The sequence below is a fragment of the Podarcis filfolensis genome (genome assembly GCF_964270895.1).
Source record: "Podarcis filfolensis genome assembly, chromosome: 14".
In the NCBI taxonomy this organism is placed as follows: Eukaryota; Metazoa; Chordata; class Lepidosauria; order Squamata; family Lacertidae; genus Podarcis; species Podarcis filfolensis.
The window spans coordinates 46,008,380-46,023,622 of NC_139616.1; the positions used below are offsets into that span (position 1 = coordinate 46,008,380).

Sequence of the window (15,243 nt, forward strand, 5' to 3'; positions counted from 1 at the left end):
GTCTTATAGAGGGAAAAATACGGTATATTAATTTGTAATTTAGCAGCATCAACATGACCTGTTCTAGACGCTTAAAACGCGAAGCCAGTTCTTATCTGCTTGTCCTACTGAACTGATGCTTGCAAACTTCACTGGCGGGTGCCATGTTCCTCGTTTCCCTCTGCTGCCCCCCCAATCACCCTTGCAAATTTGGGGTGGCATGAGTGAGTCACTGCTGGCGTTTGGCTCTTCTCCTAGGCGGTTCCGACAACCATTTGATCCTGGTGGACCTGCGCAGCCGAGGCACGGACGGAGGGCGGGCCGAACGGGTCCTTGAGCTCTGCTCCATTGCATGCAACAAGAACACCTGCCCAGGTGAGAGTGGCCAAGCTTCAAGAGGTTCTTCACAGTGCGTAGCAATGGCCAAGCATCCCCCTCACAGCGCTGGGGTTTAGCAGTTTTCAGAAATGCCTGGTGTAGGGGTTGTGTATTGAAACTAGGAGAGGGATACAGTGGTTACAGGTTCAGGTTACAGACTCTGCTAACCCAGAAATAGTACCTCGGGTTAAGAACTTTGCTTCAGGATGAGAACAGAAATCGCGTGGCGGAGGTGTGGCGGCAGCGGGCGGCCCCATTAGCTAAAGTGGTACCTCAGGTTAAGAACAGTTTCAGGTTAAGAACGGACCTCCGAAACGAATTAAATTATTAACCCGAGGTACCACTCTATATTTCTTAGATGTTATCCTTCCTGACTGACATTTGGGAGTTCCACAAAGTACGTCCCCTTGTCATTCCCTCGGTCGGTGAATTCAGATCCTCCTAGCTGGGTATGAACAGGCCTAGTCTGCCCACTGATTTCTCTGGCCTCATCTTGCCCTCTCTGCCTGGCAATTGCTCTCCCAAGAAGAGAAGGGTCTTTCCTGGACCCGAGACCCCTTTACCTAGAGGTCCAGGAGGTGGCATTCAGCAGCTCTTCTGCTGAGTTACCACCCCTCCCCATTTGGGGAGAAATTCAGGAAGGATGGGAAAGTAGACCTGAAGGAGCGTCTCCACCCTCATCCTTCAGCCCGGACACGGAGGTCCAGCTCTGAGGGTCTTCTGGCGGTTCCCTCACTGCAAGAAGTGAGGTTACAGGGAACCAGGCAGAGGGCCTTCTCGGTAGTGGTGCCTGCCCTGTGGAACGCCCTCCCACCAGATGCCAAAGAGATAAACAACTGTCGGACTCTTAGAAGACATCTGAAGGCAGCCCTGTTTAGGGAAGTTTTTAATGTTTGATGTTTTATCGTGTTTTTAATGTTCTGTTGGAAGCCACCCAGAGTGGCTGGGGAGGCCCAGCCAGATGGGCGGGGTACAAGTAATAAATTATTTTTATTATTATGAATAATAGAATTGTAGAGTTAGACAGGACCACAAGGGTCATCTAGTCCAACCCCCTGCAGTGCAGGAATCTTTCACACAACGTGGGGCTCAAACCCACTATCTTGAGATCTCATGCTCTACCGACTTGACTGTCCTTTATTTTGTCACTGCTGCTGTCCTTTGGGGAAGCCTTGTCCAAACCATTAGAGTCACCAGTTTTCAGGGTTTAAACTGTTGGGAGCCACCTGGCGTGGCTGGAGAAATAATAAATTAGAAATAAATTATTATTAATAATTATTATTATTATTATTATTATTATTATTATTATTATTTATTATTATTAAGCAGCAACTTTAGAAGACTGCTGGGTAGGAAAACTGAGGATTTAAATAACAAGCCTCAGTTTTTATGCAGTTTATCTATGCAATGTATAAAACTGGCCAGCTGTCCGTGTCTTTGGATTCAACCCACGGCCTCTTCCCTCGTGCTTAGGAGACAAGAGTGCCCTGCGCCCCAGCGGTCTTCGGCTGGGAACACCAGCCCTTACCTCCAGGGGATTCTTGGAAGAGGACTTCCGGAAAGTCGCTCACTTCATCCATAAAGGTAGGAAGGTGCCTGTGGGCATGGGAGCACTGTTTTTGGAGATCTGGGCTTTGCTTTCTACCTCATCTTGGCCAGCAGCCTCTGCCTTATTTGAATGCTGGTTTCATCCCCTTATTTGCAGAATGATTTGGGAGTGCCAATGCAAATTCAGTTACAGGTAGGTAGCCGTGTTGGTCTGCCGTGGTCGAATCAAAATAAAAATAAAAATTCCTTCCAGTAGCACCTTAGAGACCAATTAAGTTTGTTATTAGTATGCATGCACACAAAAGCTCATACCAATAACAAACTTTGTTGGTCTCTAAGATGCTACTGGAAGGAAATTTGTTTGTTTCGAATGCAAATTCAGACTAGGTTTGCACCTTGTTGCAGGTGTGAGGAACATGTGCTTCCCCCCAATATCTTACTTATTTACACCCCACCATTTTCTCCAGGTTAGGCCAAGAGGCAGAGACTGCTCCGAGGCCACTTACGGTGCTTCCTCAGAGTGGGGATATGAACCCTGGCCTCCTCCAGGTCCTAGTTTGACCCTCTAACCACTACACCACTCTGCCTCTTGCTGGACCACTATTTCCTTCATCCCAGATCATTGGCCATGCTTGTCTTGGGCTGGTGGTAGTTGGAGCTCGATAGCATCTGGAAGGCCGCTCTTCAGAGGGTTTGGGCTGGCACACTTGTGGAGTTAGGAAAAGGTAAAGGGACCCCTGACCATTAGGTCCAGTCGTGGCCGACTCTGGGGTTGCGGCGCTCATCTCGCTTTACTGGCCGAGGGGGCCAGCGTACAGCTTCCAGGTCATGTGGCCAGCATGACTAAGCCGCTTCTGGCAAACCAGAGCAGCGCACGGAAACGCTGTTTACCTTCCCACCGGAGCGGTACCTATTTATCTACTTGCACTTTGACGTACTTTCAAACTCCTAGGTTGGCAGGAGCTGGGACCGAGTAACGGGAGCTCACCCCGTCGCGGGGATTCGAACCGCCGACCTGATCGGCAAGTCCTAGGCTCTGTGGTTTAACCCACAGCACCACCCACGTCCCACTTGTGGAGTTACCCTATACCAAATTGGGCCACCAGGTCAACTTGGGCAGAGCGATTGGTTCTTACTGGTTGTGGCGTCTCAACATTTAGAGACATTTTGCGGTCCTTTAAACAGGAGGCATCTGGGATTGAACCTGGAGACTTTCTAAATGCGAAAGGCATATGCTACCCCTGAACCACAGCCCCCTCTCCTGAGGTTTTGCTGTCCAAAGTAGTAACTGATCACCCAGTAGCCAACTCAGCTGCCAAACGAGGAAATTTCTGTGTTGCCCATGCAGGTATTGAGCTCACCTTGCAGGTCCAGAGCGACATGAGTCCCAAAGCGACGCTGAGAGAGTTTAAGGAGAAGCTGGTGTCTGACGAGAAGTACCAAGCTCCCCTGAGATCCCTCCGGCAGGAGGTGGAGGCCTTTGCAGATACCTTCCCCCTCCCTGGCTTGCCTGTTCTATAAAATAAAAGTCACGGTTCCCCCCCTGCGCCAGAAGAAAGCAAGTAAACTCCTGCCTGGAACAGCCGCGATTCTTCTTGGCTGCTTTGAAGTGTGGGTTGTCTCGCGAAAGCTGCCCTCCCGTAAAAGGGATTTAGGAGGAATCGAGGCATCTCCAGTGTCCCCTTTTCTTTACTGTTCTTACAAGCAGAGCTGCTCTCGAAACCTGCTCTTTAACCAACCTTTACCCCATCTTTTAAAAAATACGTTGCATTGAATATGGACCCCGGGAGGAAATGGGCACAGGCCAAACGTAGCTTTAGAATCCTCCGTTGGCGGGGTTAACGGCCGTATTAATGGACATCCCAGAATTATACCCCTGGCAGTGGTGAAGAGGCCCCAAGAGAGATGTGCCACACAGTTGCTGCGAATGGAAATCAGAGTTAAAAATATTGCATACGGAATCAACCTGTTACCCAAAGGTCTTAAATGAAAGAGGCTGAGAGATGGCGGAAGGGGGAAATGCAATGTCGACAGCAACTCGAAGCTCCCCCGGGGTTTGAATAAATGTCAGACTGGGTCACGAGGAAGGATGAATCTGATTTTTTGCCGGGTTTGAGCTTCCTTGTTAAAGCTGGCGTCTCGGAGAAAACAGATTTACTGCAAGCCTAAGCAAGAAACAAAACAAAAAAAATAGATCTTTGTGCTGAGGTGTCTTCAGCCAGCATAGCTGAGCCGCTTTCAAACCAGTTTTTTCTTCATTCAGGAAAACTCAAACCAAAGTCTTCCTTTGCTTTGGTTTGCGGAACTCCCTGCCACAAGGATTGGGGATGGCTGTGAGCATTTAGCAGGGGTATTAAGAGCGCAGATCTGTCAATAGGGAACAGTCATGAAATGTGCAACCCGGAACAAAGTGCTGCAGTGTGGAACGCTCCTCTGTTCCAGTAAGATAGTTATGCCTCTGGGATACATTTCATCCCACCTGGTTTTCCATTCCCACCCTGCTGCAATGGGGCTCCCCCCCCATCTTTTTTACCCCCCCCCCTTAAAAGATTTCTTTTATTTCTGCAAAGCTTGGGGAGTCTCCCTGCTGCCCCTGTGGCTGATTGCCCTTTGGGCTACTAGAGCAGGGTGCTCACACCTGAAAACTGGAAAGCTAAACAGAATCCTCTCCTTCAGAGACCACTGAACCCTCACCGATCTGCTAGGCAACTGGCCGTTGCCTTTGTGGCCTGCTTGAGGGTTTATCGGAAGCACGCTGCAGGAAACAAGGCTAGACGAACCTTCCAGTCGGATCCAGCTGTTTTACGTGGCTTGTGCCTGAGATGTCATCTCTAGACTACCAAGATTTCAGCCGTGTATAGCGATACCTGGAAAGGTCGAAGATAACGTTTCTCCATTCACCAACATCGCTGTGGAATAGCAACTGGCACAAGTTTCCAATCGCTGGAGAACGGGGAGAGTTTAAGCAAACCGTCTTGGATATTCAATTTTATCAGAGCGGGCCTACCATGAATGTAAGAAAAGTCCTGATGTGTCCACCAATCTAGTCCAGAATCCTCTTCTCACAATGGCCAACCAGGTGTCTGCTGGAAACCTGCAAGCAGGATCTAAGCACACGAGTGCTCTCCCCACCTGTGGCTTCCGGCAATGGGTATTTGAAAACAACATAGCAAGGCAGAATTCTGTCTTTCTAAATCCAAGGCATGGGACTCTCAGCTACATTAGCAAAGAAACAGCAATTTGGATGCCCTATAAACATGCAACACTAGATGGTGCCAGAGACCAGGAATTTTAAAAACGCGATTTTCCATAGAGATTTTTTTTCCTTTTGTTAAAGCGATCTTATTTCTGACTTACAGCGTTTTCCCCAGTTTAGATCCACCCATGGCTAGCCTCTTGCATTGCTCAACTCCCAACATTTTGTGGTTGCCATTCTCCAATCCTCCCCCCCCCCCTTTTGTATCAGACACAGGAGCTCAGAAATAGAGTCAGGACAATTTTTTACTAAGCACAATAAAATCAAGAATTGAACCACAATATACGCCAAGGGTTATATAAGCTTTAAAAAATACAACCAGTATATATATATTATTTGTATTTCAAAAATATTCTTGAGCCCAAATAAATAATTTCTTCTTCTTCTTCCCCCTGCCTTCAATGTACATTTTATCATTGTAGTCACTGGGTGTTGAGTATCGTTGGTGAAGCGCTTGTGCAGTACACACCTTAACAGCACTAAGACATGAAAGGCATGCTGCTCAGATTTTCTTCAGTGAAGACGCTCGCGTTTCCCTTCCTCTCTTAACTACTGCTTAAGCAAAAAGTGTTGTGTTCCTACAAGTGCGGACAAGAAACTGAACATGCAGTTAGGAAGATCACTTGGGGGACTTGTTACTTCCAGGGAGCTGGAGATGGAGTTGAGATGGAGTCCAGTTGAGATGGAGAAAGGTCAAGTAGTTGGTTGATAAGAGGGAAACGCAGAATTATGGGGCCCAGCGTCTGGGCTTTCCACAGCACCCAGAGGGACCGCGATCCTGCATGTTGCATCCACAAGCAGGCCGGCGCCAGCTCCGCGCATGTAGTGCGCCAGCGCCAATTCACAGGTCTCAAGGGGTCGATTGTACCTAAGCTGCTGAATTTGTGGGCCACTCACATCCTCTGTGTGTGATGTTCCCATGGATCAGCCTATGGTTATATTTGCAAGATTAAAGCAGCAGAGATATGCAAACACCTCAATTGGCAAATGGCTAGATGAGCTCCGTTATGGAAGCAGTTCATACTGAGAGGATGTGGAATGGGGCAAGTGTAGGATCTGCCTTCCTCTTGACGCTAGAACCACGGATGAAAGAGCGGGGAGCTTCTCCCCAGCTCCTCCAATCTCCCCACTCTGTCCTGTATTTCTCTCTGCCAGCATTAATCATGGGTTTTTTTTTTAATCACATCTGCCAGGAGCTTATAGCCAACTAGGATTAGCTTGTAACCAGGATTTGAAGCTGGCTGGTGCTGCTAGGGTGTAATACCACTGTTAAAACTGATAAGGGGCGGAAGAGGACGTTTGAGCCTGTGGGGTGTTGGCAATCTGTTAAGGATTGGCTAGGGACATGAAAGCAGAAAGCTAGTTCACATTACTAGGCTCTGCAGCTAAGTCTTGGCTCTTGAGAAAAGCAAGGTGATTGCTAGTAGGCCTTGTATCTACATAGATGTGAACCCTTTTTTTAAAAGCCAGCAGTGCCACACTACTGAATCTATGGCATGCTCATGAACCGCCAAGACCGATTCCAGAGCCTTGTGATTCACAGATCTTGCTTCCATCAGGCAAGATGTCAGGCACACCTGCAAGTGTAACAGGTCCCTTTTGCACCTGCAAAAATAATAATAAGCAATGCTGAAGCCCTGAACACTGTCTGAAGGGCAGAGTAGATAGGACCACTGTGAATCTAGATCAGTTCCTCAGGGATCCTTCATTTATTTCTGCTTATAGTGCAAGCTTTGAAAAGGCAAATTCTTAAGATGTTCAGATGGAAAGGCATTGCTCAGCTAAATCAGAACCAAAGTCTCTGGTGGGCCCAAGCCTGGGCACCTAGAAGACCTTGTGAGATTTTGTGTCTCCGTTACAGGGATAATCCCAAATAAACTGCAGGTGTCCATTTCTGTATTGGCAGTGGTGGCGGGAGAAATATCTGAATACAAGGCTAATGTGCAAACTAGGCTTTTTAGGAAGGCAAGAAAAAGCTACCTCTTCACAGAGGGACACACACATTCCTTCAGCAATTCAGGAAAGTGTTGCCTCCCACCCTCGAAGGAGGAAAAGTCTATAAATGAAGGCTTGGTCTTGAGATTAAGGGAGATGTCGAAGAAAAGCCTGCCAAATGGAGTTGACAAACCAGGGCCCAAAGTATCTAAAATTGGAGAGGCTTCCTGGGATAGACCAGCCTTCCCCAACCGCTGGCTGCTATAGCAGCCATAGTCCAAAACATCTGGAGGGCACGAGGTTGGGGAACACGGACCTAGATGTGGCATCCCACTGGCTAAATTGATTACCCGAAATATCCAGAGACATTCACTATACTGTGGCTCCCAACCACCAACAGGGAAGGAGGAAACCAGTGTGATGATGTCACAATATGGGCAAATATTCCTAAACTGTACAGGGGAAAAACTAGACTCAATGACAGCATTTGGGGAGATGGGCCCACGGTTCCCATGACTCTTGAGTCCCACCCTTTAAAGAGATACCTTGCCTTGCAGATGCGGTAAAGCAACTCTGCTCAGGAAGGCCTTTTCCAAATCTTGGATATTGGGAGTCCTTGCATAACGCTGCTATGATTTCACTGCAAAGCACAACAGATTTCCCTCCACCATCTTCATGAACGAACAGCCACCCAATAGGAGGGGGGGGGGAGAGGTAGAAAGCAGCACAGGGGTGCTATCCTCTCTCCGAAAAGCTTTGAAACTTATCTGCCTGCTTTGCTGAGGGACAGGTGGGGCCACGCCTTGGAAGTCTGGCTGGTGTGAAGCCACCATGGGGCTGTCTGCATCACAAGGTGGGACCCCCCCACACACCTGCTCTCGTAGAAAAGCTTTGCCCGCAACTCCATCGTGGCTGACAACCTAGCTGGGTTTCCCAGCCCTATTTGAGAACAATGGAGTGTCAGGGCAAGATTCAAGCAAGGTTTGTACCGTTCCCGCAAGATCCTTTTTCTCTGATACAAAGCAGCAAAGTGTTATACAGATGGCCTCTACCAACCCATTACTTGAGGAACTAAAAAGTGCAGCATTACACACACACACACACTCACACACACACAAAGTGCAGCTTTGCATCAAGTTTTCCAGTACTCTTAAAACACCAAACTTGACACTCGCCCTTGAAGCTTCCTCCGGTGGTACATTCAGTTCCAGAACTCTGTCACACATAATTGCATTGAACAGAGGTTTTGAAATATCACAAGTCCAGTTACTCTTGTAAAACGTGTGTCTTGTCACCAGCTTCCTGACACACAGGGAACGGAAAGAGAACTTTCAAAAAGAAAGAAAGAAAAAAGGAAATAAAACTAGTAAGGCGTTCCTCCGCCTCTAAAATTATCAGCCAGCCGACCTGCTTGGGATTTCCCGCTGCTGTACTTATCTGCAGCTAGGGAGAAGACGCAGATGAGATGTGGCCTCATCGGAGACCTCAAGTTTTCACAGGACAAAAGAAATAAAGCGGAACCACCTCTACCGGATTCAACCAGAGTAACGACAGATTCTTAAAAGGCTCAAAACTGATCGCACCCGGTAGAGTTTGTGAATCGGGAGGAGCTGGAACGAAAAGCCCCAACATCCAGTCCAAGCTGTGTAACCGGCAACCACCCCAATGCGCAGCGACAGCAGAGGTAGTAAAATGGTTGCAAAGGCTGGATGTTCAGGAGGAGTGAGGCCAAACGAAGCTGCACCTGCCAGCGCTGACCCCCGTCTCCACCAGGGGCTGGTTGTACCAAACAAAGCTTGGAGCAGGTGGGGGAGGCCTAATCCAGTACATTCAATCCCAATGACACCTGAGTGCTAAGGTTTAAGGGCACTGGGCGATTCCAGAGACCTCTCCCAGTGTGCTCTTGGGAGCAGTGGCACTGGCCTGTGTGACAGGGTCCGAAGAACACCCTCCCCAGCTCCATCTTCCCTCACATTCTCCCCCATACTGCAGAAACAGGGCCAGCTATAAGGATTTGTGGGTGTCCCTTTCCCCTCTGGGAGAGGCAAGCCAAGGTGCAGCGGACTACAGAGACACAGTGCTTGGTGTAACACCCCGCCAAGGCCCCCTTGCGCTTTTCCAGTGCTCAGAAGGCCTTCACCAGACCTCTGACCTCAAGAGCCAAGGAGGGCCTCCCTCTACTCCCCAGGGATGCACAATGCAAGGAGTCATTGCAACCACCAATGCTGCAAAAAGACCCGAGAGATGGGTCAACGTCTGGCTATTGTGAAACAGCTGAATTCTTATGTCTAGCTTAAAAAACAAACAAAGCCCCTCCACCTTCTACTATTCACTCCCATACACTTCTGAAATATGTTTCTGTGGCTCACTGTGGTTTCTAAAAAATGCGCACAAGTCTTTGGTGCCACTCACACGTACCCAGCACCGACCACGTGCCATGCAAATCCCCTATAGTCAAGATATCCCACTACTCCTTAAAGATGCTACACACACACACACACACACACACCCCGCGCTCCCCACTTTAAGCAGCAAATGATAATGAACTTCCCCTCTTCCAAAGAGGTGTGACCGAGGTTTAGGAAGTCTCATTTTAATGAGGTTGGCTTAGCCACGCTGGGGTCCTCCATATCGTCCTACGGGTTCTCAATGACTAGTTGTCGATCGTGGAATCGTCTAGGCCTCCAGATGGCCACAGGTGAGCCGGCGGGCGAGGAGGGGAGGCAGCAGGGCAGGCTGGGCGCAACTTAAATTTTGTACAAGCAGCTGGGCACGTAATCAAACCTGAGGACCGGGCTGACCCCTCGGACGGGATCCTGAACGTACTGCAGTTTCAGGAGCTCGGCAAGGTACTGCACCACTTTGCTGTCCTCGTTTGCAAGCCCCAGCTGGATTTTCAGGAAGTTCAGCCGCCGGTTTGCCACGGACTCCTCCGTCTCCCCCTCTTTGATGGGCAGGTGCAGGTCATGGTAGAAGGTGTACAGAAAGGCCTTGGAGCACAGCTGGGTCAGGATGGTCTGGACGTGCATAAAGTACGTGCTTCCCCGCTTGATCTGCGTGCGGTGGTCAGCGAGCCTGGGGATCAGGGTCCCTTTGTACTGCGGGCAGCGGAGAGTCTTGCTGTCGGCATCCAGGATACTGATGTAGCGGCTGTAGCGGCAGAGGGAGTGCATCATGTTGACACCCGACGGAGAAGATGCTCTGGAAAGAAAGGGGGAAGATAACATGCTGAAATTGAAACTCCAAGGTAGATTTCCTACGCAGAAATGGACAGATTGACGGGGAGAATTAGGAACCAACGTGACCAGAGATTCTCCGAGGACTGGAAGAAATTTACAGAGTATATCAAAAATTTCTGTGATGAGCAAATAACGTTCGTTGGCTTTCAAGAAGCTCTGTGAAATTACTGTTAGAAATATTGTTTAAAAAATATGATGTGATTAAGAGTATTTGAGTGCAATATAATATTGGGAAATGTGAGACGAGGATAAAAAATAAACGGAAAATTATCAGACAAGCTGAGTGAAGTTCTGGAAAAAAGGGTTTAAGTTAAAAATGGATGTATAATTTTGTAAAAAATTTTTTTTTAATGGAAAATCTAATAAAAAATATTTATTAAAAAAAAAGAAACTCCAAGGTAGAATAATTACAGGTATGCAGGCATTCTGTCTCTGAGAGATCATGAAGTGAAGTGGCAGAGATTGGGAGCCAGGAGTTCTCAGTTCAGCCACATCTCTCTCTGGGACCCCGAGCAGGAAATACCATTCCTGCATCAGCGTTCCCCCTGGCAATTGCACACCCCTGCTGCGCTACCAAAGGAAATCAACGGGCAGGTCATGTTTCCTGCTAAATGGTGCTTTCATAGCTAACCTTTGGAAGGGGCGGGGGAGGTTTCTGATTAAGTATGGAAGCCTCTGACATGAAAATGATCACCGCCAAACCCCACCATGCCAGAAGAAATGGTGACTGAACAGGGCACATTTCTGACCGGTGCACCCCTCTTTTGTCAATGGGAATCAATTGTCATTTAACTGTACTGCCAGGGACCAGAGTTGTGAGGGTTCTGTATTTGGCAGGACCACAATGGCCGGAAACTACAACTAATCCAGTATGCGGCAGCTAGACTGGTGACTGGGAGCGGCCGCCGAGACCATATGACACCGGTCTTGAAAGACCCACATTGTCTCCCGGTACATTTCCAAGCACGATTCAAAGTGTTGTTGCTGACCTTTAAAGCCCTAAACGGCCTCAGCCCAGTATACCTGAAGGAGCATCTCCACCCCCATTGTTCAGCCCAGACACTGAGGTCCAGCTCCGAGGGCCTTCTGGCAGTTCCCTCCCTGCGAGAAGTGAGGTTACAAGGAACCAGGCAGGGGGCCTTCTTGGTAGTGGCGCCTGCCCTGTGGAATGCCCTCCCATCAGATGTCAAAAATATAAACAACTGCCTGACTCTTAGAAGACATCTGAAGGCAGCCTTGTTTAGGGAAGTTTTTAATGTTTGATGTTATTGTGTTTTGAATATTCTGTTGGGAGCCGCCCAGAGTGGCTGGGGAAACCCAGCCGGATGGGTGGGGTATAAATAATAAATTATTATTCTGTTATTACTTCCACTATCAGAGACAATATGACTCTGAGTACCAGCTGCTGGAGAACATGGGCTTTCCAGAGGTATCTGGATAGCCACAATGGGAAGTTAGGATTGTATCAAACTTTTGCTCAAAAGTTAGACCCACTGAAATTAATGGAACTGCGTTAGCCTTGTTCGTCAATTTCAGTGGGCCTTCTCTGAGTAAGACTAACAACGGGTTATATTCAATGTCAGTCCCACTCACACTAGACCTATTGAAATTAATGGGAAGGCTTAGATCTTATTAAATTCAATGGGTCTACTCTGAGCAAAAGTTAGCTGGGTGCAACCCATTGTATACAGTCCAAAATGCTGGACTAGATAGGCCTCTGGTCAGACATTTTAAAGATCTGGGTAGGTTATGGTGGTGGTGGGGTTTTTTACCTCTGCAATCCAATCAGCTTCCACTTCTGAAAATCTGTGATGTGCAAAGGAGATGTGGCCCAGTGCTTCACCGGCTTGGCATACGCACCGCAATTTGGAACAAAAATAGAGAGTGCAGTCACGAGCTTCTCCACGATCGTCTTGTCTTCCCCCAGCACTATCAAAGTCCTGCCGCTCAGTAGCGAATATATTGCAGGGTGAGCAAAGGGATACTGCCGGATGAACCTCAGTGCATTTTGCCCTGACTTCTTCTTGTGCCTTTCTCCGAAATGACCAGCAGGAAGGGCAGGGGAAGGAGTCCTGTCTGAGCTGGTGGAGGCTGTGCTGCTGATGTAGCTTGTGGAGTCTGAGCATTTATCCAGGCTCATTTTACTCGTCTCTCTGCTGCTCGAGAGATAATGTGGGTCGAGTTCGTAGGTGAGGAGGCCTCCCAAGACACCATCGTGGGAAGAATAGTCTGTGAAATTCACATGAAACCCTTGATCCCCTTGCCGGTATGGCTGGGGCGGGATACTGACCACACTGTCACCATCGCAATGTTTGGGGACCATGTTGGACGGAGGCTCGAGAAAATTTGGACTCTCTTTTCCAATGCAACAGGCAGAGTCCACAGGGAGCAGGTTTTCTGGTTCAGGGTTGCCTTCAGTGTTGTCTGGATTTAAAACAGGGCTAAAGCGAAAACCTTCATCTTCTTCGTCTGCATAAGGCTCTTCATTAATGGCACTTGGGTAGCTCGCTTTAAAGTCATCAGGAATCAGAGCTTCTGAGGGACATGTGCTGAGGACCTCGATGCTGTCCTCACTTATGGTCCTTCGGCTGACAGCTTTGCTCCTCACCACTTGTGGACTCAGGTGGGCTTGCGGCATGCTTGCCTGCGTTTCAGATTGACTCAGGGCAGTAGCAGACTTTTCCGTCCCCAAAACCTCAATGCTTTCACCACTACTAACGCTTCCTTTAAGATCTGCATCGAGGTACTCAAGATTGTCGTGCTGGTCATAAGTAACAGGGTCAGTGACTTCTGCTTCCTGCATGTCTTCAATCTCCTGTTCCATCTTTATAGGCACAGACTCAACACTGGATTTGTAAGATCCCAAGCTGACTAATGTTTTAGGAATAAGGCAGACTTCCAAACCTTTGGGATTGGGGCTGTCTACGTTAGGTCCCTGGTAGCCATTTAAATGCCTTTCAGATGGTCGTTCATCAACAAGGAACATGTCTTCAAAAAGGAAGTTGGTAATAGTTTGCTGCTGCAAAAGTGCTCTGCTGATCTGATTGGTCAAGAGGTAGCAAACGTCACCTCTGAACGTTTTCTCAATTTGATGTAACTGATCTAGAGTCTGGGTGAAAAAATAAACATCACACAGTTCCTGAAGGGTTTTGAGTTTCTTGTCAAAGCACTTGGCAGATTTTGCCTTGATAAGTTTCGGGGTGTAAGAGGATTGGCGAGGATAAAGGTGTGTTTCACTGGGTTCGTCAGATTTCGAGGTAGTAAATCCTTGTTCGGAACTATCATCAACTTGCTCTGTCACACACTCTGGCTCATAAGGGTGAAAATCAGAATCTTTCAGCTTACTGTAAGGATATGATCTGATTTGTTTTAAAAGATCTTGATGCTCAATGATAGATTTTTCAACACTAGCCAGTTCATTGGCTTTCTCAATGGCTTGTGTGGTATAGTATCCTTTCTCGTTGTTTTTCTTCTGGATTTCAGTCTCATTGTGCAAAACAGTTCTAGTGTAATCAAGGTCTTTCAGTTTCTTTTCCAGTTCATTCGCAAAAGCTTTTCGGTTGCCAGTCTTTAAGCATTCTGATGCCTTGGAGAACTCCGCAGAGAGTTCCTGAAACATCTGCATAATCTTGTGCTCATCGGCAGAAATGTAGGCCATGCAGAAAGGCCGGACAAAGCCTCTTGCTTCGAGATCATAGAGAGTCAGGTGATGCACGTAAGCAAAAGCTCCTTCCTTGGAATCGCCCAGCACTACTTTAGAATCCTCCACGAAGTTCAGCTTTGGGTAAGGGCATCCAGGAGGGTGCCCCACAAAGGAAGCCTGGTAGTCCACCGACATGATGCGGAGGGAAAAATAGTTGAGATCAAAGGTGCCGGAAACTTTGGCATCATCCGGGATGGTGAGCAAAGGCTGGGGTCCCACTTGCTCCGAGAACTCCGATATAAGGATGAAGTCCCGGGTGAACTTGGCACCTGAGAGCTTGGACCAGGGGTTGGCCCCATGGCTGGCAAAAGGGAAGAGCGGAACAGAGTATTCCTCAGGCAAGGCTGGTTCGCTGTATGCCTCTTCTTCGTACTCGTCCTCTTTGGTAAACGCCACCACATCTGGGGCGCTGATCATATTTCCAGGTGGGGACGGTGAAGGGGCATGAAGAAAGCAGGGCCGGTCGTCCCTCACCAGTTGTCAACCGGAATCCATTGGCGGAGAATGAGGACTCCTCTCCCAGACTTGCTCCGCTGACGGACTGTCGGGGGTGGGGGCGCTTCCTGCACACCCAAGGAAACCTATTGCACTCTCCCTTTTACTTCCCTGCCGGAGGGTGGGCACTTTCCGGAGTCTGTGGCACTTCCCTTTCTGACTAGGGGTCACCTGCTCCTCAGCTGAAGGACAGGGCACCAATCCTGTTCACCCAGCGGGCCTGGTGAGGCATGCCCTTTCACGGGGGGGGGGGCAGATCCCCCACCCCTCCAACCCCTCTCCCTTGGTTTAGCTGCCTCGAATTCCAGGCTCCCCTCCCAGGATCTAATACGCCTCCTTCCCCAGGGAAGGAAGGGGACCCCTTTCTTTCTCCCCAACCCCTCGACTTTCCCTCCCTGGGAAATGGGCCCTTCTCCGGATCTTCCTCCCCTCCCCCTTTTCCCCTCTTACCAAAAAGGTGGGCGCTAGGACCAGCCCGACCCTCCACACGCACACCCCCTGCCCCGTCTCTCCCCCTCCCTTTGCCCCGCGCCTGCAGCACGAACCGTCACTTCCCCCTCACAGCCGCCGCCTGGCAGCCATCTTGGAGTCACATGACCTGCTGTGAAGCGACCCGGGTGACCCCGGAAGCGATTCCTCTGTAAAAAATAAAAATCGTTTTCCCTTCACACACAACTTAGCCTTTAAAATAAAATAATAGGAGGAGCAGG

General features: G+C 48.8%; 2 protein-coding genes across 3 annotated transcripts in view; one reads left to right on the forward strand and one right to left on the reverse strand.

Annotated features, from left to right (window-relative positions):
• The window catches only part of SHMT1 (serine hydroxymethyltransferase 1), a 329,147-nt gene extending 323,597 nt beyond the window's left edge, over positions 1–5,550 (forward strand). For both annotated transcript variants that reach the window (XM_083585719.1, XM_083585718.1), the window contains 3 exons: positions 238–354; positions 1,831–1,941; positions 3,254–5,550. In XM_083585719.1, the coding sequence (XP_083441845.1) occupies positions 238–354; positions 1,831–1,941; positions 3,254–3,426 (401 nt within the window). In that variant the 3' untranslated portion in view covers positions 3,427–5,550. The remainder of the gene's footprint in view (positions 1–237; positions 355–1,830; positions 1,942–3,253) is intronic.
• On the reverse strand, positions 4,443–15,133 carry SMCR8 (SMCR8-C9orf72 complex subunit). The gene is made up of 2 exons (XM_083585634.1): positions 12,108–15,133; positions 4,443–10,297 (listed from the first exon to the last, which is right to left on the reverse strand). The coding sequence occupies exons 1-2, from the start codon at positions 14,453–14,455 to the stop codon at positions 9,844–9,846; spliced, it is 2,802 nt and encodes a 933-aa protein (XP_083441760.1). The 5' UTR covers positions 14,456–15,133; the 3' UTR covers positions 4,443–9,843.
• Between the last annotated feature and the right edge of the window lie 110 nt (positions 15,134–15,243).

Bases quoted from the DNA above. Each gene is read 5' to 3' on its own strand.
- SMCR8 (XM_083585634.1), bottom strand. From the start codon at position 14,455: ATGATCAGCGCCCCAGATGTGGTGGCGTTTACCAAAGAGGACGAGTAC. The intron at 10,298-12,107 runs GTAAAAAACCCC...CTTTCTTTCCAG, and splicing joins AAGCTGATTGGATTGCAGAG to AGCATCTTCTCCGTCGGGTG.